The sequence below is a fragment of the Schistocerca cancellata genome, chromosome 3 (assembly GCF_023864275.1).
Source record: "Schistocerca cancellata isolate TAMUIC-IGC-003103 chromosome 3, iqSchCanc2.1, whole genome shotgun sequence".
In the NCBI taxonomy this organism is placed as follows: Eukaryota; Metazoa; Arthropoda; class Insecta; order Orthoptera; family Acrididae; genus Schistocerca; species Schistocerca cancellata.
The window spans coordinates 682,501,333-682,527,829 of record NC_064628.1 but is presented as its reverse complement, the minus strand read 5'-3'; the positions used below and the strand labels follow the sequence as shown (position 1 = coordinate 682,527,829).

Sequence of the window (26,497 nt, the reverse complement as noted above, 5' to 3'; positions counted from 1 at the left end):
CACTTCGTAGCTGCGCAGCAATAAGAGCGTCGACATTTGTCTGCTATCATTTTCTTCGCTGGTATCGAGTAGGGGTGGCGGATAGTTTATTGATGAAGCACTTTCCAGGCCAGCATTGCCGAACCAGAAACGCAAAAAAACCATTATCAGATTGATCTTGGACAAACTGTCTTTCACTTAAAAGTAAAACGTTTGTGAAAAATATAAATTCTGAAGAAATAGTGACATTTTGAAGTCGTTTGATTTGGTCTTCCCTGCGGAAGCCTGCATAGAATTTGGCCGCCTTTCTACGTAACGCGGACTATAATCGTCTTAGGTTCACCTGCAACTGTGCAGCCGTCTTGTTCGCGCCTTACTGAGCCAAGGACGACGGGTGCAGGTGCCGCAACGTCACGATGAGAGGCTCTGCAGCTATAAGTGTGAGCAGGGGGGGGGGGGGGGGGGAGGTGGAGTTGGAGGAGAGCAAGAGCAAGAGGAGGCACGTGCCCTCCTCCCTCTCTCCCAGGAAACCGAAGTACAGAACTAATATTTGTTACAAAATTCTCAGGCATTTCTACAAGTGATTTCCCGTCATTACGCCACACCCCCCGTTTTGGTAATTGTATCAGTCAGGGGATTGTATGTCCTATGCCGCCAATGTTAAATTATCGAGTTTTGTGACCCATTATCTTGGGAACTTTTTAGGACACCAACTTACAATTTTCCATAATCGTTGAATGCATCTTTCTAGATACACTGAGCTAGAATTATTACTACAATTGTATTGTGAGACATGTCTTTTTTTTTTTCAAACACTCAATTTTTTGACAGAATTTTGTAAATAAATGAACATGAAAACAAAACAAGTCAGGGTATTTTAATTATTCTAGTTCCATATGTGATGAATCTCACACTTGGCATGCTGTGAAAATTTCATGTCTCTACCACCAGTACTTTTTTAGAAAACGGGTCATCTATTGCAAAAAATGTAGTTCAGAGATATTGAGGTTTAAAACTTTTTTTATTACAAATTCGTATACAGACATTTCTGCGTCTTTTATGCACTAGAATTGCCCTGGCCCATAGTCTATGTCTCTTTCAGTGTCACAACAGCCCACTGCTTGCCTCCTCCTTTTCTTTCTTGCTTTTTTTTGTCATTTGCTGAGCAGCTAATACACGAAGCTCATCCAGTTCCCGCAGTCCTTTAGCTGTGTCTTTCATAGTTCCCACCATTAAAACTTATTACAGCATCAGGAACTGCTAACTTTAGAGTCATAAGGCCAACAAATTCATTTTTAAGCACATGGCACCACACAAAATTATTGAAAGATTCATTCACATTCTGGGTCTTCCCATGTAAACACTTCTTTAGTAGCTCAGGATTTGCCAAATCTCTGTAAATATGTTTGATTGCCGTAATATCATTACTTTTACCCCTCTTACCCGTTTCTAAAGTTACTTTCCTTTTCGATGCACTAGGGGGCGTGGTCACTTCAGAAACATAATCGTGGTTTCCTTCACTACTAACACACATGTTTTCAAGTACTTCAGAAGAAAATGCAGGTCTCACGTATCTGTTACCTGCAAATTTGCGTTTCGTTAAGTTACTTTTACGATTAGTCATTTTATTTACGTATAAAAAGCAATACTACAAAAATAGCCGATAGTCACACTTCTTTCAACGAAAACTGGTATCAGAAACAAAGGACTGATTTGTTTATTCGTGCTGGACGGGGTGGCCGAGCGGTTCTAGGCGCCGCAGTCTGGAACCGCGCGACCGCTACGGTCGCAGGTTCGAATCCTGCCTCGGGAATGGATGTGTGTGATGTCCTTAGGTTAGTTAGGTTTAAGTAGTTCTAAGTTCTAGGGGACTGATGACCTCAGAAGATAAGTCCCATAGTTCTCAGAGCCATTTGAACCATTTTTTTGTTTATTCGTAATACCAACTTCTGAGACGTAGCAGTCAGCACAAAACAAAGCAATTCACAGCCTTCTAGACTGTGTAGTTCCCAAGATATGACTGCTCAACTATGGCAATGTATGCGTAGCCGCAAAATTTGACAGTCACACGTCAACATTCAGAATATTATTTGAAGGCCTCGTAATTGTCTGATTTTAATATATTATATACCAAATTGTTCAGGAAAGTCCAAACTACATTATGGAATAGAAAACAGAAAATGTCCAATTTCAACGAATTTCACGTAGGCCTACAATGCCCCCTTAGGTGGCTTGTGACATGCCACCAGTTGAAACTCACCAACTCATTTCTGTCAAACAACAACAATTTTGGAGTCTTCACATCTCCCTCTGTGATTGACGCTTCACCCTCACTTACGACATAGGACACAGAAAACTTGCAAGATCTAAAATGAACACAGACCGTGTTAAGGACAGTAGCAATAAAAAAATCCAGCAGCTTTTGGATAAAAGGTTACGGCATAAATACCCTGAAAGCATTGAAGAAAATTGGGCGACACTGAAGGCAGCTGCTGATCAAGAATACGACCACGAAGTTCACGCACTACTAAACAAAAAGAGGAAGGCACACCAGGCTTGGCAGAGCAGTCCTAAGTCAATTAGCAACAAAAGAGAACATCAAGTAGCGAAGCGGAAATGCAGAGGAAAACTCTTGCCCTATAAAACAAATGGTCGACGATGATATCTCAAGAAATGCAACATCTGACAGACACAAACAACATTCAAGCTTTCTTCAGCATGATGTAAACTATAATCATACAGTCCAATAACTCAAGGCCTAAACCAACTTAAATCTAGAGATGGCTCCGGCCTCATGAAGGACAGCTGTGTCATTAAGCCACAGTGGAAGGACCATTTCCACGAACTCTTGAACCAAGACTCACTTTCCACAATTCCGCAAAAACCTACAAACCCTCATTTTGACGTACTTCCTTCTTTACAACAAGCTGAGGAAGCTGTTAAGCATCTCGAAAAGGACAAAGCCGCCAGACCACATGGAATCGCCGGCCGAGGTGGTCGAGCAGTTCTAGGCGCTACAGTCTGGAACCGCAGGTTCGAATCCTGCCTCTGGCATGGATGTGTGTGATGTCTTTAGGTTAGTTAGGTTTAAGGAGTTCTAAAATCTAGGGGACTGATGACCTCAAAAATTAAGTCCCATAGTGCTCAGAGTTATGGTTATGACCTGGTTATGACCTGTAGATTAAAACTAAAGAAACTGCAAAAAGGTGGGAATTTAAGGAGATGGGACCTGGATAAACTAAAAGAACCAGAGGTTGTACAGAGATTCAGGGAGAGCATAAGGGAGCAATTGACAGGAATGGGGGAAATAAATACAGTAGAAGAAGAATGGGTAGCTTTGAGGGATGAAGCAGTGAAGGCAGCAGAGGATCAAGTAGGTAAAAAGACGAGGGCTAGTAGAAATCCTTGGGTAACAGAAGAAATATTGAATTTAATTGATGAAAGGAGAAAATATAAAAATGCAGTAAGTGAAACAGGCAAAAAGGAATACAAACGTCTCAAAAATGAGATCGACAGGAAGTGCAAAATGGCTAAGCAGGGATGGCTAGAGGACAAATGTAAGGATGTAGAGGCTTATCTCACTAGGGGTAAGATAGATACTGCCTACAGGAAAATTAAAGAGACCTTTGGAGAGAAGAGAACCACTTGTATGAACATCAAGAGCTCAGATGGAAACCCAGTTCTAAGCAAAGAAGGGAAAGCAGAAAGGTGGAAGGAGTATATAGAGGGACTATACAAGGGCGATGTACTTGAGGACAATATTATGGAAATGGAAGAGGATGTAGATGAAGATGAAATGGGAGATATGATACTACGTGAAGAGTTTGACAGAGCACTGAAAGACCTGAGTCGAAACAAGGCCCCCGGAGTAGACAATATTCCATTGGAACTACTGACGGCCGTGGGAGAGCCAGTCCTGACAAAACTCTACCATCTGGTGAGCAAGATGTATGAAACAGGCGAAATACCCTCAGACTTCAAGAAGAATATAATAATTCCAATCCCAAAGAAAGCAGGTGTTGACAGATGTGAAAATTACCGAACTATCAGCTTAATAAGTCACAGCTGCAAAATACTAATACGAATTCTTTACAGACGAATGGAAAAACTAGTAGAAGCCAACCTCGGGGAAGATCAGTTTGGATTCCGTAGAAACACTGGAACACGTGAGGCAATACTGACCTTACGACTTATCTTAGAAGAAAGATTAAGGAAAGGCAAACCTACGTTTCTAGCATTTGTAGACTTAGAGAAAGCTTTTGACAATGTTGACTGGAATACTCTCTTTCAAATTCTAAAGGTGGCAGGGGTAAAATACAGGGAGCGAAAGGCTATTTACAATTTGTACAGAAACCAAATGGCAGTTATAAGAGTCGCGGGACATGAAAGGGAAGCAGTGGTTGGGAAGGGAGTAAGACAGGGTTGTAGCCTCTCCCCGATGTTGTTCAATCTGTATATTGAGCAATCAGTAAAAGAAACGAAAGAAAAATTCGGAGTAGGTATTAAAATCCATGGAGAAGAAATAAAAACTTTGAGGTTCGCCGATGACATTGTAATTCTGTCAGAGACAGCAAAGCACTTGGAAGAGCAGTTGAATGGAATGGACAGTGTCTTGAAAGGAGGATATAAGATGAACATCAACAAAAGCAAAACAAGGATAATGGAATGTAGTCAAATTAAGTTGGGTGATGCTGAAGAAATTAGATTAGGAAATGAGGCACTTAAAGTAGTAAAGGAGTTTTGCTATTTGGGGAGCAAAATAACTGATGATGGTCGAAGTAGAGAGGATATAAAATGTAGGCTGGCAATGGCAAGGAAAGCGTTTCTGAAGAAGAGAAATTTGTTAACATCCAGTATTGATTTAAGTGTCAGGAAGTCATTTCTGAAAGTATTCGTATGGAGTGTAGCCATGTATGGAAGTGAAACATGGACGATAAATAGTTTGGACAAGAAGAGAATAGAAGCTTTCGAAATGTGGTGCTACAGAAGAATGCTGAAGATTAGATGGGTAGATCACATAACTAATGAGGAAGTATTGAATAGGATTGGGGAGAAGAGAAGTTTGTGGCACAACTTGACCAGAAGAAGGGATCGGTTGGTAGGACATGTTCTGAGGCATCAAGGGATCACCAATTTAGTATTGGAGGGCAGCGTGGAGGGTAAAAATCGTAGAGGGAGACCAAGAGATGAATACACTAAGCAGATTCAGAAGGATGTAGGTTGCAGTAGGTACTGGGAGATGAAAAAGCTTGCACAGGATAGAGTAGCATGGAGAGCTGCATCAAACCAGTCTCAGGACTGAAGACCACAACAACAACAACAACAACAACAGTGCTCAGAGCCACATGGAATCACTGCTGTTTTTCCAGGTAGATGGACGAATCCTCGCTGAACATATACTAATGCTCAATGTCAAAATATGGGGCACTGAAACGATTGCTCTTGATTTCAAAGGTGTATTGATTTACCATCTTCAAAACAGGCGACAGAATTGACTGTGGTAACTACCGTGGAATATCCCTCCTATCTGCTGCTGGAAAAATACTTGCGCCAAATCTGTCCAACCGCTTGATACCTCTCGCTGAATATTGTTTGCGTGAAACACGGTTTCTATTTCGACATAATCACAGTACCACGTATATGATCTTTTGTGCCAGACAAATGCAAGGGAAGTACAGGTCGCAACATCCTCTACATGGCATTCGTAGATCTTGCCAAGTCTGTGACCTCAGTAGAAAGAGCTGCCTTGTAAGAGATCATAGGTAAAAGAGGCTATCCCGTGACGTACATTAACATTTTTGTACTGCTGCACGATAACATAAATGGCTTGGTTCTTGTTAACAATAGCCCTGTAGAGAATTTCGAAATAACAACAGGTGTGAAGCAAGGTTGTGTGATAACTCCCACTTTGTTTTCAGTATTTGTTGGGACTATACTTCGTCTTGCCTACAGGAAACTGCAACAGAGCATAGAAATGGAATACAGCACTGATGGTGGTTTGTTGATTATCAGTAGACTATGGGCGAAGACTAATATCCACTACAAGCGCCACTCAACTTCTATAAGCAAAAAGGCTCTATAAGTACCAAGCAAATGTTATACCATTTCTTACATACATGTGCGAAGCACGGACTACTTACAGAAGGCACATGCGACCTCTGGAAAAGTACCATCAGCGCTGCCTGAGAAAGATCCTAAGGGTGAAATGGCAAGATCGGCGCTCTAAAATCAGTGTTTGGAAAGAAGCAAACGCTGCTAGCACTGAAGCCACCATCATCAAGCATCAACCCCGTTGCACAGGCCACATTGTTCGTAGACCTGAATGCCGTCTACCATTACCAATTACGATTCCCACCTAAAGAATGGACATAGAAAACTAAGAAGGCCACAAAAACGATACAAAGATGTATTAAAGGACAATGTGAAAAGATGACAAATTGAAACTGGTAACTGGGAAGCTACTGCGCTTAATCGACCAGTTGTTGTTGTTGTTGTTGTGGTCTTCAGTCCTGAGACTGGTTTGATGCAGCCCTCCATGCTACTCTATCCTGTGCAAGCTTCTTCATCTCCCAGTATCTACTGCAACCTACATCCTTCTGAATCTGCTTAGTGTATTCATCTCGTGGTCTCCCTCTACGATTTTTACCCTCCACCCTGCCCTCCAATGCTAAATTTGTGATCCCTTGATGCCTCAAAACATGTCCTACCAACCGATCACTTATTCTAGTCAAGTTGTGCCACAAACTTCTCTTCTCTCCAATCCTATTCAATACCTCCTCATTAGTTACGTGATCTACCCACCTTATCTTCAGCATTCTTCTGTAGCACCACATTTCGAAAGCTTCTATTCTCTTCTTGTCCAAACTAGTTATCGTCCATGTTTCACTTCCATACATGGCTACACTCCATACAAATACTTTCAGAAACGACTTCCTGACACTTAAATCTATACTCGATGTTAACAAATTCCTCTTCTTGAGAAACGCTTTCCTTACCATTGCCAGTCTACATTTTATATCCTCTCTACTTCGACCATCATCGGTTATTTTACTCCCTAAATAGCAAAACTCCTTTACTACTTTAAGTGTCTCATTTCCTAATCTAATTTCCTCAGCATCACCCAACTTAATTTGACTACATTCCATTATCCTCGTTTTGCTTTTGTTGATGTTCATCTTATATCCTCCTTTCAAGACACTGTCCATTCCGTTCAACTGCTCTTCCAAGTCCTTTGCTGTCTCTGACAGAATTACAATGTCATCGGCGAACCTCAAAGTTTTTACTTCTTCTCCATGAATTTTAATACCTACTCCGAATTTTTCTTTTGTTTCCTTTACTGCTTGCTCAATATACAGATTGAATAACATCGGGGAGAGGCTACAACCCTGTCTTACACCTTTCCCAACCACTGCTTCCCTTTCATGCCCCTCGACTCTTATAATTGCCATCTGGTTTCTGTAAAAACTGTAAATAGCCTTTCGCTCCCTGTATTTTACCCCTGCCACCTTCAGAATTTGAAAGAGAGTATTCCAGTTAACATTGTCAAAAGCTTTCTCTAAGTCTACAAATGCTAGAAACGTAGGTTTGCCTTTTCTTAATCTTTCTTCTAAGATAAGTCGTAAGGTCAGTATTGCCACACGTGTTCCAACATTTCTACGGAATCCAAACTGATCTTCCCCGAGGTCGGCTTCTACCAGTTTTTCCATTCGTCTGTAAAGAATTCGCGTTAGTATTTTGCAGCTGTGACTTTTTAAACTGATAGTTCGGTAATTTTCACATCTGTCAACACCTGCTTTCTTTGGGATTGGAATTATTATATTCTTCTTGAAGTCTGAGGGTATTTCGCCTGTCTCATACATCGTGCTCACCAGATGGTAGAGTTTTGTCATGACTGGCCTTCCCGAGGCCATCAGTAGTTCAAATGGAATGTTGTCTACTCCCGGGGCCTTGTTTCGACTCAGGTCTTTCAGTACTCTGTCAAACTCTTCACGCAGTATCTTATCTCCCATTTCGTCTTCATCTACATCCTCTTCCTTTTCCATAATATTGTCCTCAAGTACATCGCCCTTGTATAAACCCTCTATATACTCCTTCCACCTTTCTGCCTTCCCTTCTTTGCTTAGAACTGGGTTGCCATCTGAGCTCTTGATATTCATACAAGTGGTTCTCTTCTCTCCAAAGGTCTCTTTAATTTTCCTGTAGGCAGTGTCTATCTTACCCCTAGTGAGACAAGCCTCTACATCCTTACATTTGTCCTCTAGCCATCCCTGCTCAGCCATTTTTCACTTCCTGTCGATCTCATTTTTGAGACGTTTGTATTCCTTTTTGCCTGCTTCATTTACTGCATTTTTATATTTTCTCCTTTCATCAATTAAATTCAATATTTCTTCTGTTACCCAAGGATTTCTATTAGCCCTCGTCTTTTTACCTACTTGATCCTCTGCTGCCTTCACTACTTCATCCCTCAGAGCTACCCATTCTTCTTCTACTGTATTTCTTTCCCCCATTCCTGTCAATTGTTCCCTTATGCTCTCCCTGAAACTCTCTACAACCTCTGGTTCTTTCAGTTTATCCAGGTCCCATCTCATTAAATTCCCACCTTTTTGCAGTTTCTTCAGTTTCAATCTGCAGTTCATAACCAATAGATTGTGGTCAGAATCCACATCTGCCCCAGGAAATGTCTTACAATTTAAAACCTGGTTCCTAAATCTCTGTCTTACCATTATATAATCGACCAGTATGGCGTCGTAATGCTTGGGAAAGAATCCAGCGTTTCGAGCAACTGAGGTGGAAAAGAGAAACTGACAAGCGCAATAATAGAAACAACAGGCGTATTCCCTTGTTACTGCCATGAGCACCTATGGGCAGTCGTTGAAGGACGCTGAAACCACTGGTACCTGACAATGTTGTACGTCCACACATGGGGTGTTTTTAATGGCTGATGACTGTTGTATTTAGCTTGTGTAGCGATGTTTTGACTGCTTGAACAACGTCTGTTCTAGACCTATTACTCCATGCAGCAACACCTAACAGTACGTCCTCAACACTTCCTTATTAGACTGGTGTAGAGATCCAACCTTGCAACTCTTGTGATTTATCTTAGGGTGCAGCTGTGCTGTGCCCTGTTCTGAAATATTTCGCAAACAGACATTGCAGTATAGGAAAGTTGTACATTTTTGGAATCATAAAAAATATGGCTATAAAACTGCACCATGGTATTTTGGAAAGGATTACGTTTTAAGATTCGAACACTCTACAGTACAACAGTTCTGAATGGGAATAACCTTTGAATTACAGAATTTTGGGAAAAGCTAGCATGTTCTTTAGAAAGACAGAAAGAGGGCTTTTAAACGAGTGTGTCAGTCCCAAATTAAAGAAATATTAGCGGCGTATAATTTTGAAGCGTACATGTTTTTTGTGAATCGTATATTTAGAATATTTTCTAAGTAAAGCTTTTCTGCCTGAACTGTCTACGCTGTTGTTATTAGCAGATTGCAAGTTACACATCGAATAATAAACTTTTGAAAAAAAAACACAGCTTATGTAGGACTTTTGGACATTAGATATATTCAAAGTGAACGTTTTATGTGTTGAATAGAAAACAGGAAAGAAAAAAATAAGTATTTAAGCAGTGGGATGGTAATAAGTGCACCTATTCCACTTCAGTACGTTTCATACTGACTTGTCAGCGGATTCTCACAGGATCAACAAACTTAAAATCGTTTCATCTACGCTGGCCGTTAAGAACTGTTGGTGAATAACGCAACCAGCCACAAATAATTTTAAAATGCTTTATTTCAACACTATTAACCGGTTTTGGGCTGTCACGCTCATCTTAGCGTGTTTGCTGTTACATAAAAGTTTTCGTAAGCAGCATGTCGTCTCCTGCTGTACTGCAGAAGAACCTTTGAATATTTACCGTCGCTTAATATGAATATTCAAACATTCTTGTGCAGTGCAGATTGTGCGAATCGCTACTGATGAATGTAATTTCCATGGGTACCTACACTCCTGGAAATTGAAATAAGAACACCGTGAATTCATTGTCCCAGGAAGGGGAAACTTTATTGACACATTCCTGGGGTCAGATACATCACATGATCACACTGACAGAACCACAGGCTCATAGACACAGGCAACAGAGCATGCACAATGTCGGCACTAGTACAGTGTATATCCACCTTTCGCAGCAATGCAGGCTGCTATTCTCCCATGGAGACGATCGTAGAGATGCTGGATGTAGTCCTGTGGAACGGCTTGCCATGCCATTTCCACCTGGCGCCTCAGTTGGACCAGCGTTCGTGCTGGACGTGCAGACCGCGTGAGACGACGCTTCATCCAGTCCCAAACATGCTCAAAGGGGGACAGATCCGGAGATCTTGCTGGCCAGGGTAGTTGACTTACACCTTCTAGAGCACGTTGGGTGGCACGGGATACATGCGGACGTGCATTGTCCTGTTGGAACAGCAAGTTCCCTTGCCGGTCTAGGAATGGTAGAACGATGGGTTCGATGACGGTTTGGATGTACCGTGCACTATTCAGTGTCCCCTCGACGATCACCAGTGGTGTACGGCCAGTGTAGGAGATCGCTCCCCACACCATGATGCCGGGTGTTGGCCCTGTGTGCCTCGGTCGTATGCAGTCCTGATTGTGGCGCTCACCTGCACGGCGCCAAACACGCATACGACCATCATTGGCACCAAGGCAGAAGCGACTCTCATCGCTGAAGACGACACGGCTCCATTCGTCCCTCCATTCACGCCTGTGGCGACACCACTGGAGGCGGGCTGCACGATGTTGGGGCGTGAGCGGAAGACGGCCTAACGGTGTGCGGGACCGTAGCCCAGCTTCATGGAGACGGTTGCGAATGGTCCTCGCCGATACCCCAGGAGCAACAGTGTCCCTAATTTGCTGGGAAGTGGCGGTGTGGTCCCCTACGGCACTGCGTAGGATCCTACGGTCTTGGCGTGCATCCGTGCGTCGCTGCGGTCCGGTCCCAGGTCGACGGGCACGTGCACCTTCCGCCGACCACTGGCGACAACATCGATGTACTGTGGAGACCTCATGCCCCACGTGTTGAGCAATTCGGCGGTACGTCCACCCGGCCTCCCGCATGCCCACTATACGCCCTCGCGCAAAGTCCGTCAACTGCACATACGGTTCACGTCCACGCTCTCGCGGCATGCTACCAGTGTTAAAGACTGCGATGGAGCTCCGTATGCCACGGCAAACTGGCTGACACTGACGGCGGCGGTGCACAAATGCTGCGCAGCTAGCGCCATTCGACGGCCAACACAGCGGTTCCTGGTGTGTCCGCTGTGCCGTGCGTGTGATCATTGCTTGTACAGCCCTCTCGCAGTGTCCGGAGCAAGTATGGTGGGTCTGACACACCGGTGTCAATGTGTTCTTTTTTCCATTTCCAGGAGTGTATTTGGTAACACAATAGCCCTCTGAAGATGGGCGTGACAGCTCGAAACCAGTTATGGAACTGAAAAAACCTTTTCAAAAGTAAGAAAGCTTTTTTTTCCCAAGGTTCGATGGGTAGCGAAATGAATTCCACAGTGAAAATCAAAAATGTTTTGTTTGCAATATTTAGCTACGCCTACCGATACTTCAGTACATAGTCATCGCGTCGTAAAGTGGTACCAACTTTCCAATATTATCGTCATAGAAGGCAGCCGCCTGTGCTTTTCACCAATTCTCCACGCTGGTCTGCAGTTAGTTGACTGCGACAAATGCTGTCACTATAGTCTGCGTTTCATGTGAGCAAAGAGATGAAAATAAGAGGGAGCAAACTCCGGGCCGTATGATGGGTGATCAAACACTTTCCATAAAAAATGCTGCAGATGCGTTTTTTGTTGCAGCTGCAATGTGCAATCGGGCATTGTCGTGAAGAAGGACAATGTTTGATGACAACATTCCTCTTCACTTGTTATGAATTGCCCTTCATAGACTATTTTCTCGAATCGCCTGAACCACTCGGTGAACAAGATCACCGGTAGACCGCCTGCGCTATAAACGCCATCTATGTCCTGATTCAAAGTTCCCGCACCACATTTTGCTATCACACATGCTTGTTATGTAATGTGGGCTACAGTAAATCAGGCGGAACCCCTCAGCATGAAGAAATCGAAGGACACCGCGTGCTTTCACCATTGGCGGGAGACTCTATTGTTCTTGCATCTTTAAGTGCTCACTCTGGGCTCAGAATTGAAGTGTGTGACGTGACGCCATGGACAGGTATGCTAGAGACACTGTGCAATCCATTTGCGCAAAGCTTCATCGAATTTTCACCGTTGTTTTAATTTCGCGACCGATCGTCCCTCGGAAAACAAAATAGCCTTCGTGTTTGTGGCTGGTTGCATTGTTCATCAACAAAGCTTATAACTAACAGTAGTGGACACCACAAGATCCTGAGGAAGATGCCAGCAGAGGGGTCGAAGCGTCGATCATTTTAGGAGAAACATGAGGCGGCCTAATAACCCAGAAGATTTTAACGTCAAAGTTTAGAACAGCTTTGCTGCCTGCGCGTAGCCTAGTATAGAAACACGTTCGGCAAGTCACTGTGTTGAACAAGTACGAAAACGCCAAGTGCTGTTTGCGGCAGCGCTGCGTGCAGCCATTACACAGGTAGCTTACCAGAACGTCTCCGCTCTGCCCGCAGTCGTGTCGGAGATGCGTCCGCCGCGGCAGCTGCTGACGTGGGGCCTTTGGCTGGCCACGGTGGCGTCGGTGGGCTGCGGCTTGCTGTTCGCCGCGCTCGCCGCCCTCTTCGCCGTCGTCAACACGGCGGCCACGCCGCCGGGGCCCATCACCGCCGTGCCGGGGCTCTACCTCTGGAACTCCGTCGCCAGTGAGTATCGATCCTTCACTCCCAGCGCTCGGCATGATGGCTAACAAGAATCGGTATGCATGCCGCCGCATGCATACTCCCTTCGTTAGAAAAGTTCCAGGACAGGTATTTTTAAAAAAATTTAAAATTGTACTTGCCAAGTAATGATCTTTACCCCTATCGAAGTAGTACCCTTGGCTATCTACACTAATCAGCCAGAACATTATGACCGCCTGTCCAATAGCCGGTAAATCCACCCTTGGCACGCGGCATGGAAGCAGTGAGGTCTTGGTAGGTCACTGGAGGGAAGTGGTTCAAACAAATGGTTCAAATGGCTCTGAGCACTATGGGACTTAACTTCTGAGGTCATCAGTCCCCTAGAACTTACGACGACTTAAACCTAACTAACCTTAGGACATCACACACATCCATGCCCGAGGCAGGATTCGAACCTGCGACCGTAGCGGTCGCGCGGGTCCAGACTGTAGCGCCTAGAACCGCTCGGCCACCCCGGCCGGCTGAAGGGAAGTGGCACCACATCTGCACACACAAGTCTCCTAATTCTCGTAAATTCTGCGGATTGGGACAATGAGCTCGGATGCCACCTTCAATCACATCCCAGACCTGTTCAGTCAGGTTCAGGTCTGGCGTGTTGGTGGGGGCCAGCACATCAATTGGAACTCGCCACTGCGTTCCTCGGATAGCTCCATCACACTCCTGGCCTTGTAACATGGCGCATTATCTTGTTGAAAAATGCCACAGCTGTCGGGAAACATAATCATCGTGAAGTGCTGTTCGTGGTCTGCACCTGGTGTACTCAAATAGTGCAGCACGATTGATTAGATTAGATTAGTACTTGTTCCATAGATCATGAATACGACATTTTGTAATGATGTGGAACGTGTCAGGTTAATAAAAGGTGTCTATACAAGATATTACATTATACAAAATATTACATGACACTTAATATTTTTTTTTGGGGGGGGGGTTAGGGAAATTACCCACTTATTATATCCAAAAATTCATCTAATGAGTAGAAGGAGTTGCCATTAAGAAATTCTTTTAATTTCCTTTTAAACGCTATATGGCTATCTGTCAGACTTTGGATGCTATTAGGTAAGCGACCAAAGACTTTTGTGGCAGCATAATTAACCCCCTTCTGATCCAAAGTTAGATTTAACCTTGAGTAGTGAAGATAATCCTTTCTCCTAGTGTTGTAGCCACGTACGCTGCTATTACTTTTGAATTCCTTCGGACTGTTAATAACAAATTTCATAAGTAAATATATACATTGTGAGGCTACAGTGAAGATCTCTAGCTCTTTAAATAAGTGTCTGCAGGATGATCTTGGATGAGCTCCAGCAATTATTCTGATTACGCGCTTTTGTGCAATGAACACTCTTTTACTCAATGATGAGTTACCCCAGAATATGATCCCATAGGAAAGCAGAGAATGAAAATAGGCATGGTAAGCTAATTTACTCAGATGTATATCGCCAAAATTTGCAATGACCCTAATAGCATAAGTAGCTGAACTCAAACGTTTCAGCAGATCCTCAGTGTGTTTTTTCCAGTTCAACCCCTCATCAATGCATACACCTAGAAATTTTGAATATTCTACCTTAGCTACCGATTTACGATCGAAGTCTATATTTATCAATGGTGTCATTCCATTTACTGTATGGAACTGTATACACTGTGTTTTGTCAAAGTTTAATGAGAGCCCATTTGCAGAGAACCACGTAATGATTTTCTGAAAAACATCGTTTACAATTTCACCAGTTAATTCTTGTCTGTTGGGTGTGATAGCTATACTTGTATCATCGGCCAAAAGTGCCAGCTTTGCATCTTCGTGAATATAGAATGGCAAGTCATTAATATATATTAAGAACAGCAGAGGACCCAAGACCGAACCTTGCGGCACCCCATTTTTGATTGTTCCCCAGTTTGAGAAATCACCAGTTTTTTGCATATTACTCCTTGGTCATCATGGTGCCTTGCAACAGCTCCACCGGAGCCATGGTTGGCCGCATGAACGTTTCCCCGACCAGAATGGAGTCGCCACCAGCTTGTCTACATTCCACAGTGTAGGTGTCAAGGAGCTGTTCCGCTGGAAGACGACGGATTCGCGCCCTCCCATCAGCATGATCTAGAAGGTATCTGGATTCATCAGCCCATGCAACGCTGTACCACTGCGTCAACATCCAGTGCCAATTGTCACATGCCAATTCCATAGCTACCGATGTCATGGTGTTAACGTTGGCACGTGCATGGGTTGTCAGCTGTGGAGGCACCTTGTTAAAAGTGTTTGGTGCGCTGTGTGTTCAGACGCACTTCCACTCTACCCAGCGTTAAAGTCTGACGTTAGTTGCGCCACAGGTTGCCAGCTGTCCTGTTTTACCAGTCTGCCCATCCTACAACGTTCAACATCTGTAATGAGGGGTGGCCATCCAGCCCCACAATGTCTGGACATGGTTTCACCTTGGTTTCGCCACGTGTTGAAGTCACTCACCACAGCAGTCATCGAACACGTGACAAGTTGTGCAGATCCCGAAATGTGGGGTACGGTCAAGTGGGGGGTGCCCCAGGGATAAGTGTTGGCCCCACTCCTGTTCCTTATTTATATAAATGATATGCCCTCTAGTATTACAGATAACTCTAAAATATTTCTGTTTGCTGATGACACTAGCTTGTTAGTAAAGGATGTTGTGTGCAACATTGGCTCGGTTTCAAATAGTCCAGTTTATGACATAAGTTCATGGCTTGTAGAAAATAAACTAACGCTAAATCACAGTAAGACTCGGTTTTTACAGTTTCTAACACACAATTCAACAAAACCTGATTTTTTAATTTTACAGAATGGGCACATGATGTGAAACTGAACAGTTCAAATTTCTAGGTGTTCAGATAAATAGTAAACTGTCGTGGAAATCCCACGTTCAGGATCTTGTTCAAAGACTTAATGCAGCCATTTTTACTATTCGAACGGTATCTGAAGTGAGTGATCGTTCAACACGAAAATTAGTCTAATTTGCTTATTTTCATTCGCTTATGTCATATGGTATTATACTTTGGGGTAACTCTTCCTATTCTAAAAGGATATTTTTGGCTCGGAAACGGGTGGTTCGAACATCAAGTGGTGTAAGTTCACGAACCTCGTATCGACCCCTGTTTATGAGTCTGGGTATTTTGACATTGGTCTCTCAATATGTATATTCCTTACTGTCATTTCTTGTTAAATGGTTCAAATGGCACTATGGGACTTAACATCTGAGGTCATCAGTCCCCTATAACTTAGAACTACTTAAACCTGACTAACTTAAGGACATCACACACATCCATGCCCGAGGCAGGATTCGAACCTGCGACCGTAGCGGTCGCGCGGTTCCGGACTGAAACGCCTAGAACCGCTCGGCCACTCCTGCCGGCATTTCTCTTTAACAATATTATCTTATTCCCAAGAATAAACAGCTTTCACTCAGTTAATACTCGGCAGAAATCAAACCTGCATTTGGATCGGACTTCCTTAACTCTTATGCAGAAAGACGTGCAGTATGCTGATCCATCCATTTTCAGTAAGCTACCACTAGAATTCCAAAATCTTAGCAGTAATCCTCGCGCTTTCAAACCGAAACTGAAGAGTTTCCTCATGGGTCACTCCTATTCTGCCGAAGAGTTCCTTGAAAAATTAAGCTGATTCTTGTTGTATTGTTGATTGCGTTTACTTAAACTTATGGCTTGATTTTTGTAGGTTTCATAAACATCTTATTTTTATCTGTTATTACTTTTATACTGTAATTTCATGACTTTGGAGATTTGCTCCTCAATTTGGTCCTACGGAACGTGTAAACAAATAAATTCAAGCTGATCCTCCGGGCCATCACAGTCAGCCCTCGGTCAAAGTCAATAGACCGCGCGCCTTCCCATTCTACACAGCACACTCGCCGATCCTTCATGCACCGTGCGTGTGCCTGATTAGCAGTCATTCCTCGCCAGGTGACGCTGTTATCGCCTGGACGAGTTTATATCAAAAACAGGTCGATGGTCACGATGTTCTGGCTGATCAGTGTATACTCATTGCCAACCAGCTTTTCTGGAGTTCTTGGACGCAAGCAGGGAAAGTTTCAGCTGTAATGCTTATAAGGTCATGCATGTGCCACAACCCATTCGATGTCTGCGATATCCTGATAAACCTTCCCTTTGAGTCACCTTTTCACTGACGGATGTGAAATGTGGGATGGCAATAATATAACGTCTGGTCTGATACTCGGTAACAGATAAAGCAGTCTGGGGTCTTGCATTGTCTAGCAGTAAGAAATAGTCTTGAGCATGCCACAAATCTGGGCAGCGATGACGAATTGTTCACCGTAAACGTTTCAAGGCTTAACTGTAAAGAGTTTCGTTTACTATTTGATTTCGAGAAACATACTCATGGTGAACCCATCCTTTACTATCAAAGAATGCCGTCAACATTACATTTGGTCTTGAAGGTTGTTGTTTGACTATTTCGAGGCTAGTGATCCAGGACTCCGCCATTCGGCAATTCAATGATTCGTGTAAGGGTCATACTGGTATCACCAGCTTTCATGCCCAGCAACAATCTTTGACAGAAACGTGGGACCAAGTTTGGCTCTTCCCATTAGTTCAGCAGAAATTCTTCGTCTTTCCTCGATCTGTTCATCTGTTAAGTGTTTGAGCGTTGTGCATGTAAAATCCGGCATGAGGTGTAAAATTAGTTTCACGTTATTTCAATTTCATGTAAGTAAACTATCAGAATTTTTACTGACTCATCAATTTCTTTTTATGTGAGTGGCATGTCAGTCACAGCGGTGGCAGGGAAAAAGAAGGAAACCAGCGGAAAATTGCTGCTATCAGAATACAAAAAAAGCGAACATTAAAAGACTGACTGGGGTACCAGGAGCCTCAATGTACCTTCCTCAGCACTTTTAAAAAAATTTGAAAAACATTGGCATGCGAACATATCACACTGTTTTATGCTGAGAGAGAAGGAGACAGTGGCAGTGGGAAAGAGACAGAGAAGTAATAAATACTGAAAGATAATAGTAGGCAGTGGTTGTGGTATAGAAAGAGCGAAGGAGACAATGGCTGCGTGAAAGAGAGAGAGGAACACAGTGACACTGGAACACAACAGACAGTGAGAGAACAGTGCTAGGAAAAGAGTGAAGGAGAAGTCCCAGCAGGAGAGAAATAAAGATAAGTGGAAAGGGGAAGTAGGTGAGAGCCAGTGATAATGAGAGACAGAGTCTATGACAATGACAACGAGGAAGGGAGAGATAAATGACAAGGAGGAAGAGAGAGATCATGACAGTGAGAAGAGACAGCAGCAGTGGGAAGCAATGAAAGAGAGTGTAGCAGTAAGAGAGAAGGAGAGAGAGACAGAGAGAGAAAGTGAGAGGAGACATTAGTAGTGGGACAGAATGATGGTGACTGTCACTGTGAGACAGGATACAGTGACAGAGAGACACAAGGAGACAACGACAATGAGTTAGGCTGAATGAGTGAGTGAGAATGGGCAATTTGGAGTGTAGGGGAACAAGAGACTTACAACAATGGACTAATAGTTGTGAGCGAGTTACAGTTAGGGCAGCTCGTGAGAATGAGAGGTGAGTTGCAAGCTAAAAAGAGCACAAACATGTTTGCATGCCAATATATTTGCTAAAATTTTTAAAGGTGCCGAGGAAAGTAGAATGAGGTAGATTGTACCTCACTTTTCAGACAGAATCTTTTAATAAAGAGACGCACATGTGTCTTTTTGTGCTCTGGTAGAAACATTTTTCTGTTGGTAGCCATTTCGATGGAAATTGGAAGTCGGTGCATGATTTAGGACCTCTATGCCTCCAACGAGCCCTAAATTCTCTCATCTCCCCTATGTAACACAGAGTCGACTACTAGGTATCAAGAGAGATGGACCTGACAGTATAAAAAGAGTTGGGGGTTATTGTGTAGTCAGTAGAGAATTAGTAGCAGCAAGATAGGTCACTCAGGAGAATTCAGTGACACCGAACATGGACTAGTCATTGGACATCACCCGAGAAAAAAAATCTATCAAGGACATTTAAACTCTTCTAACACAGCCCAAGTCCACTGTTTGTGATGGAACTGTCAAGTGGAGATGCGAAGGAACAACCACAGCTCAGCCAAGAACAACCAGATCTCACGTATTGACACATATGGATCGTCAAGTACTGTTGAAGTTTGTTGTAACAAATCACATGAAAGGAATGGAAGGAATCAGTCATGAGTTCGAAAGTGCTGCTAGCAATTCAGCTAGCACAATAACTGTCTGTAGGGAGTTAAAAGGAATGGAGCACTATACTTGAGCAGCTCCAAATAAGCTACACATCTTCGCAGAGCACCCCATTCTACTCTCTCACAATGTCTAATGACTACTGAGGTCGCTGATATGGAGTACCTGGCAGTAGGTGGCAGCACAATGCAAAAAAAGTATGTTTTTCCAGGTGTTCGGATACTTTTGATCACATAGTGTAGCTGCAAGGCAAGTAGAAGTAAAACTGCATTACAACTTGTAATGTATCACAACCTGTTTTGTTGTTGTGGTCTTCAGTTCGAAGACTGGTTTGATGCAGCTCTCCATGCTACTCTGTCCTGTTCAAGCTTCTTCATCTCCCAGTACCTACTGCAACCTACATCCTTCTGAATCTGTTTAGTGTATTCATCTCTTGGTCTCCCTCTACAATTTTAACCTTCCACACTGCCCCCCCCCCCCCAATACTAAATTGGTGATCCTTTGATGCCTCAGAATGTCTCCTACCAAGCAATCCCTTCTTCTAGTCAACTTGTGCCACAAATTTCTCTTGTCCATAATTCTATTCAATACCTCCTCATTAGTTATGTAATCTACCCATCTAATCTTCAGCATTTTTCTGTAGCACCACATTTTGAAAGCTTCTATTTTCTTCTTGTCCAAACTATTTATTGTCCACGTTTCACTTCCATACATGGCTACACTCCATACAAATACTTTCAGAAACAACTCCCTGACCCTTAAATCTATACTCGATGTTAACAAATTTATCTTCTTCAGAAACGCTTTCCTTGCCATTGCCAGTCTACACTTTATATCCTCTCTACTTCGACCATCATAAACTAAGCTCAGTATTTACAGTTGTGGGTAACCATTTTCTTTAAAAATACAAATATAATCAAGTAAATATTAAGCTGCTTAAAGGATATAAACATCAGACATTTAGTATAGCTAAAAAGGCAAAAGATTTTTTTCCATGTTGCAGCTTTCCCTTTAATTTACTTGTTTAAACTTAGCTGGCATAACCATGGAAAGCACTAAGCAGTATAGTGATAGTTTATGTTAATATAGTGCTTAAATTCAGTTTTTATGATTACCTTGTCTTTTGTTAATTATATCTTAACTTGTTGCACAACCCTGCAGGATCTCCATCTTGAGTAGAAAATGTGAATTAATGAAGAACAAATTACTAGTTGCTGCATTAATGAAGAACAAATAACTTGTCACCACTCTCAATTGCATTGCGCCATAGCTTTGTGGTCAAGTGAAGTACAGGAAGTAAATTATCATCCAACTCTTCATCTACAGAATAGTTTTCAACAATGTGGGTAGACAGTAGGAGATGAATCCTGAAGTCGTGAACACATTAGATCAATGAAGGCCAACAAATGAAAAACCACATCATTGGCCAAGATTGTCTTAGTGTGTACAGATGACAAATTGAAGCCAAAGAAGCAGATGAGCTTGGTTATGGTTCGGAATGTCAGTGGTAACATCAAAGCATTGGCCTTGGAACCACTTTCCTAGTGTGGACACTGGGTCACATGGTCATAGGTTCAGTAGCAATTTGCTGTGTCTGTTAGAATGGAGTGTATTTATGGTGTTTAAATAAGCTCACTGGACGACAAAAGTTAGTCATCCCAGTGTGCGTGCAGAGAAGTATCACTAAGTGTTTACAGATGGTACTGTGATTGAGTCACATGCTGAACTCCACATGCACTGCCTCTGTGTAAGCATAAGGCAGTAGCAATCAGTGAGACATTTGTGTTTCAAGTGAACATTGTATGTAAACATGGATAAATATAAGCATGTGACGGAGTGACAAAAAGGGGCCATACTGTGTGTGAAGGTGGTAAATTTGTTGGTGTTTCATGGCAGACTGTCCAATGTATCTACAAGCAGTGGTGTAACACAAGTGGCCATGAAACTTGTCATCAGAATTGTAATCAGAAACGATCCTGATTGAGAAGGACCAGAGATGCATTTCACAGATTGTGAATCAAAATTGCTTCCCAACCTGCCAGGAACTGCTGCAGGCAGTGAATGAAGGTCCTTCCAATCCTGTTATTGAAAGAATATTGTGACAGGAACTGTACGCCACAAACATTTGGAATCAGTCACCACACAAGCGGCTATTGCTCACACAGGCACAGTAAGATGTCAACAGCAAAGTTGTTGGGTCTGGATGAATATGTGACTGGTATTCTGAACACTCCTCTGACATATTATGTCTCCACTGGCCTGTAAAATCATCTGACTTGAACTCCACAGAAAATCTATGGGATATGTTGAAACAGCAGGTAAAACACTAACATCAGCATCCCCGCAATTTGGTGGAATTCTGCCATCGAATCCTAAATGAGTGGCTTAACATGGATGTGACATACCTGCACCTTGTGAACTCACTTCCTCAACAAGTCTAGGTGATTATTAAATCCAGGGGCAGAATTACACAGTATTAAATGATTCTTGTAATGATATCTCTAGGGGTGATTAATCTTTGGTATGGTGAGCTTACTGGAGTATGCAGTGGAATGGAGACAGCATTAAACCTGATAGAGTTTATCATGAATGGGAATGTTTATAACTGTGGTTATAAATGTCAAGTGTACTCTTGTAGATGAGCTTTTTTGATATTTTAAAGATGTACATTAAACTGGAATCAGAATCCTCAATAGCTAAAGTTCTCAGAATGAGTTTTAATCTTCCTGCCACAGGTACAGTTCTCGTGAAGGAGGTGTCATCTTTGGAAATTTTAGGTTTAAACAACTCAACAACAATTCAAAATCTGTAGCATTCATTCAAGAAAGAATTGTGAAATAGCCCATAGTACAATTCAGCTCTAAGATCAGACATTAATTCTGTCCACACTGATTTCCTCTTTTTAAAAGAGCTTCTTCTTTTTCTTGTTTTGATGATCAGCTTCTGGCAGTAAAATAGATGATGCATGAGACAACTGCTAAATCATCTTGCTCCCTCATAATATCAACCAGTGAACTTATAATTAAAACACTATTTTATAACAATAAGAAAATGGGAGCAACCTCAACAAGTTATCAGAGCCAACTGTGTAATTCCACATGACCAAATCTCTGGCCTCACGCCTTTGGTTTGGTGAGGATGAGAAGCCAAACGGCAATACACTGGCAACCAACAGTCGGCTGAACAGCCTCTGATCTTTCTCCATGAACCTCAACATCTACTTGCCAGTATGCTTCATATGGTTCCTCCCAACTAATACAGCTGTCTTCTAGGGTGCTGGTATCTTCCTCCCCCCCCCCCCCCCCTCTCTCTCTCTCTCTCTCTCTCTCTCTCTCTGACCCCTCTTGTTAGAGAGGGAGGGGAGAGAGAGAGAGAGAGAGAGAGAGAGAGAGAGATAGAGGCAGGGGGGGGGGGGGTGATAGCTTGTAAGCTAGTGCAATTTTTTGTTCTGTTTCTGTTTATACACACCATCTATCAACCAGCTGCAGCTCCACAGTTAGACTGCAGCTCTGGGACAATGGGTTAGAAACCAATTTTGAATAAATACCATATTAGAGTGATGAAAAATCTAAAATTCATTGTTGGCGTTAGTGGGTCATTGTCACTCGACATGAATATATGTGTAAAATGCTGATGGTGGTTTCCTAAGAAAATATACTTAACAATTTCCCACAGCATACAATAGTGAAGTAAGCAATTAGAAAATTACTGTGCAACAATGTGCTCTCATTCTTCAATAGTATTTTATGGTACTATTTGCTACTTTTGGTTTTCACTAATGTACCTTCATAAGTACCAGTATTTTGTAACTATAAAATCAACAATGAAAGTGGGGCAAAAAATGATGTTAGCATTAGGCCAATGAAAAGCTATTTTCATTACCAGTAGATAAGAAGTGATACATAAATACTTTGTTTTCATTTGCAGTGTTGTTTGACCTGGCAGCTATCAGTCTGTGGACTGTCCAATACTATCAGAAACTTCAGGACAATGTTATGAGTATCGAAGATCTGGACAACATGTGGACGTCAGCTGGCATGGCACATCTAGGTTATTCTTTCTGGTATGTTATTTCATGTGAAAATTATTTTGAATTATTTGAGACATCTGCAAAGCAGAAATAAAAGTTCATGTATTCCACATGTATGTACTTCAGAACTCTAATTATTAAAAAAAAAAAAACAATTAAGACAGTATCAATTTTGTGGCAGCACTGTTTTAGTGTGACAAAACAACTGCCATTGCTTTTTGCACATTATGGGTGCCAGTAATTGCAGTTAAATATTGTAGAAATTACAGCCAATGCATAATACAGATTATGGGTGTTAAAGAAACTTCAACCATTGTTCCAGGTTTGTTGTTGGAGGTGCCATAGTACATGCTCTTAATATGGTGGCAATCTACGTGGGCACTCGGCGCTCAAGGCATAAGGATGTTCCCCAGCCTATGATGGAAATGAAGAACAGTGGTGCAATAATGTTGTACTGAATTTGTTTTGATATTCTTCAGAAATTTTGTTACCTGATACATCTGAAGTCTTTTAATATTTTTCATTATTTCCGTGAAAACTGTGGAGTATACATGTGACACAAACAGAATGGAAATCAGTGAAACTACAGTGAAGATTTGACCATTACTTACAGTGTTTTGTGATTAAATAGTTTACGGATGAACAATGGGGAAAATGTAAATATAACTTTGCAATGAGACTGAGCAAGAGTGTGATGAACTATAGTAGACATGCGCTTTGTACATTTTTGTGGACAGAGAGGAAACAGAAACATCTTTTATGAGACATTACTGCTAATTCTTGTTTATAGTATTAAATATAATAATTATTTTACAAAATTGCTGAATCAGTATTGCAGTTCTGAGAATTCCCTGTTAAGAAGTAGGAAGTATTGTATAGTAACAAGTGGAATATGTTTTTAGAAAAACCAAAGTAATTTTGTATAGTGGAACATCGAATTAGAATACTTTCATGATTTATAAATAACAAAGCTGTTCTTATTTTGTATACCTGAATCCAAATACATTTTTTCAGGAACAGAAGACTTTTGATCTCCTCATGAGCAGGCGATATGGAAGATGTCTTGTAAGTCAAGTAGACAAACAAAGGTTCTCCTTCCTGATTGTACCTCTGGGACATGATAAAACAATAAATAGTCCTATTTCACATCCCAGACACACTAAGAAACTTTTGCATAATTTTTATAAGTTTCTGTGAAGTGTTCCAATTCTCAGTCCCTTGCCATGTATTTAGCTTATATTTAATATCTCCCTAACACTTTTTCTCCTCCTTATTGCAACTTTCTTCATAGACACATTTATAATTAATCTTCTTATTTGTTTGTGTATTGTTGTGTGCAATCCCTACTACATTTCATTTTGTATCCATTATTTACATTTTCATATGTCTTTTTCCATCCCCAATTTCTCTTTTGTTATTGCATAACTTCTTACTCTGTCATATGTCTGAATTATTTTTTAGTCACTGCTGTCTGATTAAATCACAGTAGTTTCCTTCACTCTGATATCAATTCTCATTTGTCATTAAACTGTATAATGTATTGGGTTTTTTTTATTTGTCGTTCAGCATACAGTAAAATACTGTGTTAAAAAGTTTCTTTGCTGTGTGCTAAATAAATATTGCAGTCGATTTAACAGCTTCTACCACAGCAAAACTCATAAAATGGACAATATTAAAATGGATCCCATACCTTGCTATTACCTTACCCAATTTTCTATGATTTAACTAATGTCTATAACTGATTTCTTTCCTGTTATAGTGGAGCACTTTACTTTTGGTGCAACAGTGAAAGTTAGTATGGTCATATGGTTTATGTATAAGTGTAACAGTGGCCTGGAGTAAATTCAGTGCATTAAAATAAATAAAATATAAAAATGTATAAGTTCCAAATATTTTGTTGCAAGTTATGGCAGTCGCATAATGATATAAGAAAGTAGTGTGAATAAACAAAATGTTAGTTGCCAAATGTTCTGATATAATACATACTCTCCAATTAGACAACCACTGTCACACTTTGTGTGTTTTTAAATCCTTTTTTCTGGTCTCAGTCTGCGTCTTTCTTGTCCTATGTCATCTGCTGTCATGTCCATTGTTCGTTTTTATTCTGTGTGGGTGTCTGAAGTTTTGGAACAAGGGACCGATGACTGTAACAGTCTGGTCCCTTTAATCCCACAAACCTACCCCACGTGTAGTAAAAGAAATTTTGTGAGGGACTGCTGTGCTTAGGACTGGCTTCAAGAAATTAGCAGAGACTTGATAAACAGACCATTGAATCAAAAGGCTTGCAGTGGCTGTGAAGCACATTTATTTTGCTCCCTTCCTCTCTTAAAGAGCTGGTGCCAAGGAAAAAAGGAACAAAGAAATAATTAAAAACATGTAAATAATAAAAAATTATTTAGAAATGTATTTTGCATTTTTACAGATGAGTAATTCACAAGAAGTTGACTGAATACAAAAGTAAATAACAAAGGCATATGATAAAAAATGATAAATTAATAAATAAAAAAGAGCTAAATGGAATGAGGCATGCCATTGTACATTCAAGTCATCACATTTCAGCATTAGGTGAATGTATTACAGTCTTACTCCATAAAGAGTGCCCTTCAGTACAGATTATCGTAGTACATGATACATTACATTTTTTTTTATTTATTCTGATGATTTCCCATGAATTTTGTCCTGGATGTGTCTTATGGACTACCACTGAAATACAATAAATTATTACATGCGATTTTAACCAAGACTTTCATTTGTCTTCATGACACATTGCTCCCAACTTACCTTATAATATTAATGTATTGTGACATATGTGAAAACAATAAACAGTGCAGAAATAAGAGAATGGACTTGAGCAGAGAGATACATATGATAGTTGAGAGGACGAAGAACTTCTAATCAAGTTCAAAAATGTATCATCAGTTCCAATGACATGTAAATTAAATTCACTACATCACTCACAAATCTCAGGACCAATGGGAGCAAACAGTCTTCTAATCCTGAAACAGGTGACATGTGACATAGGGAAATGAGTTTTGAAATATGGCATCATTTCAATAAATCAAAAGTGAAAGAAATACTACACTAAGACGGTCATAAAATTACTCCCTGTTAACACCTAAATATATATACAAATGAGTATGTTGAATGTTTCCAAGCTGCTGTTGAATAAAGTGTTTTATGTAGTACTGACAAAAAGAGTGAAAGAGATGGGGATATCACAAATACAGTATACGCAGAGATAGCAGATGTGCCATCTCCTGGCTCTTTTCCCTGTGAATATATTTGAAAAATGGACTTAAAATTTTTTGCATAATATGTGAAAAGCATTGACATTTTTTTTCATGTGAAGTGCATCAAGTGAAAAGAACAAAGTCAAAAAGCACAATTT

General features: G+C 41.4%; 1 protein-coding gene across 1 annotated transcript in view; it reads left to right on the top strand.

Annotated features, from left to right (window-relative positions):
- LOC126175663 (uncharacterized) overlaps positions 1-24,257 on the top strand; it is a 209,100-nt gene extending 184,843 nt beyond the window's left edge. Inside the window, exons 3-5 of the mRNA XM_049922572.1 lie at positions 12,644-12,832; positions 23,007-23,142; positions 23,432-24,257. Coding sequence (XP_049778529.1) covers positions 12,644-12,832; positions 23,007-23,142; positions 23,432-23,567 — 461 coding nt within the window. The 3' untranslated portion in view covers positions 23,568-24,257. The remainder of the gene's footprint in view (positions 1-12,643; positions 12,833-23,006; positions 23,143-23,431) is intronic.
- The last annotated feature ends 2,240 nt before the right edge of the window (positions 24,258-26,497 follow it).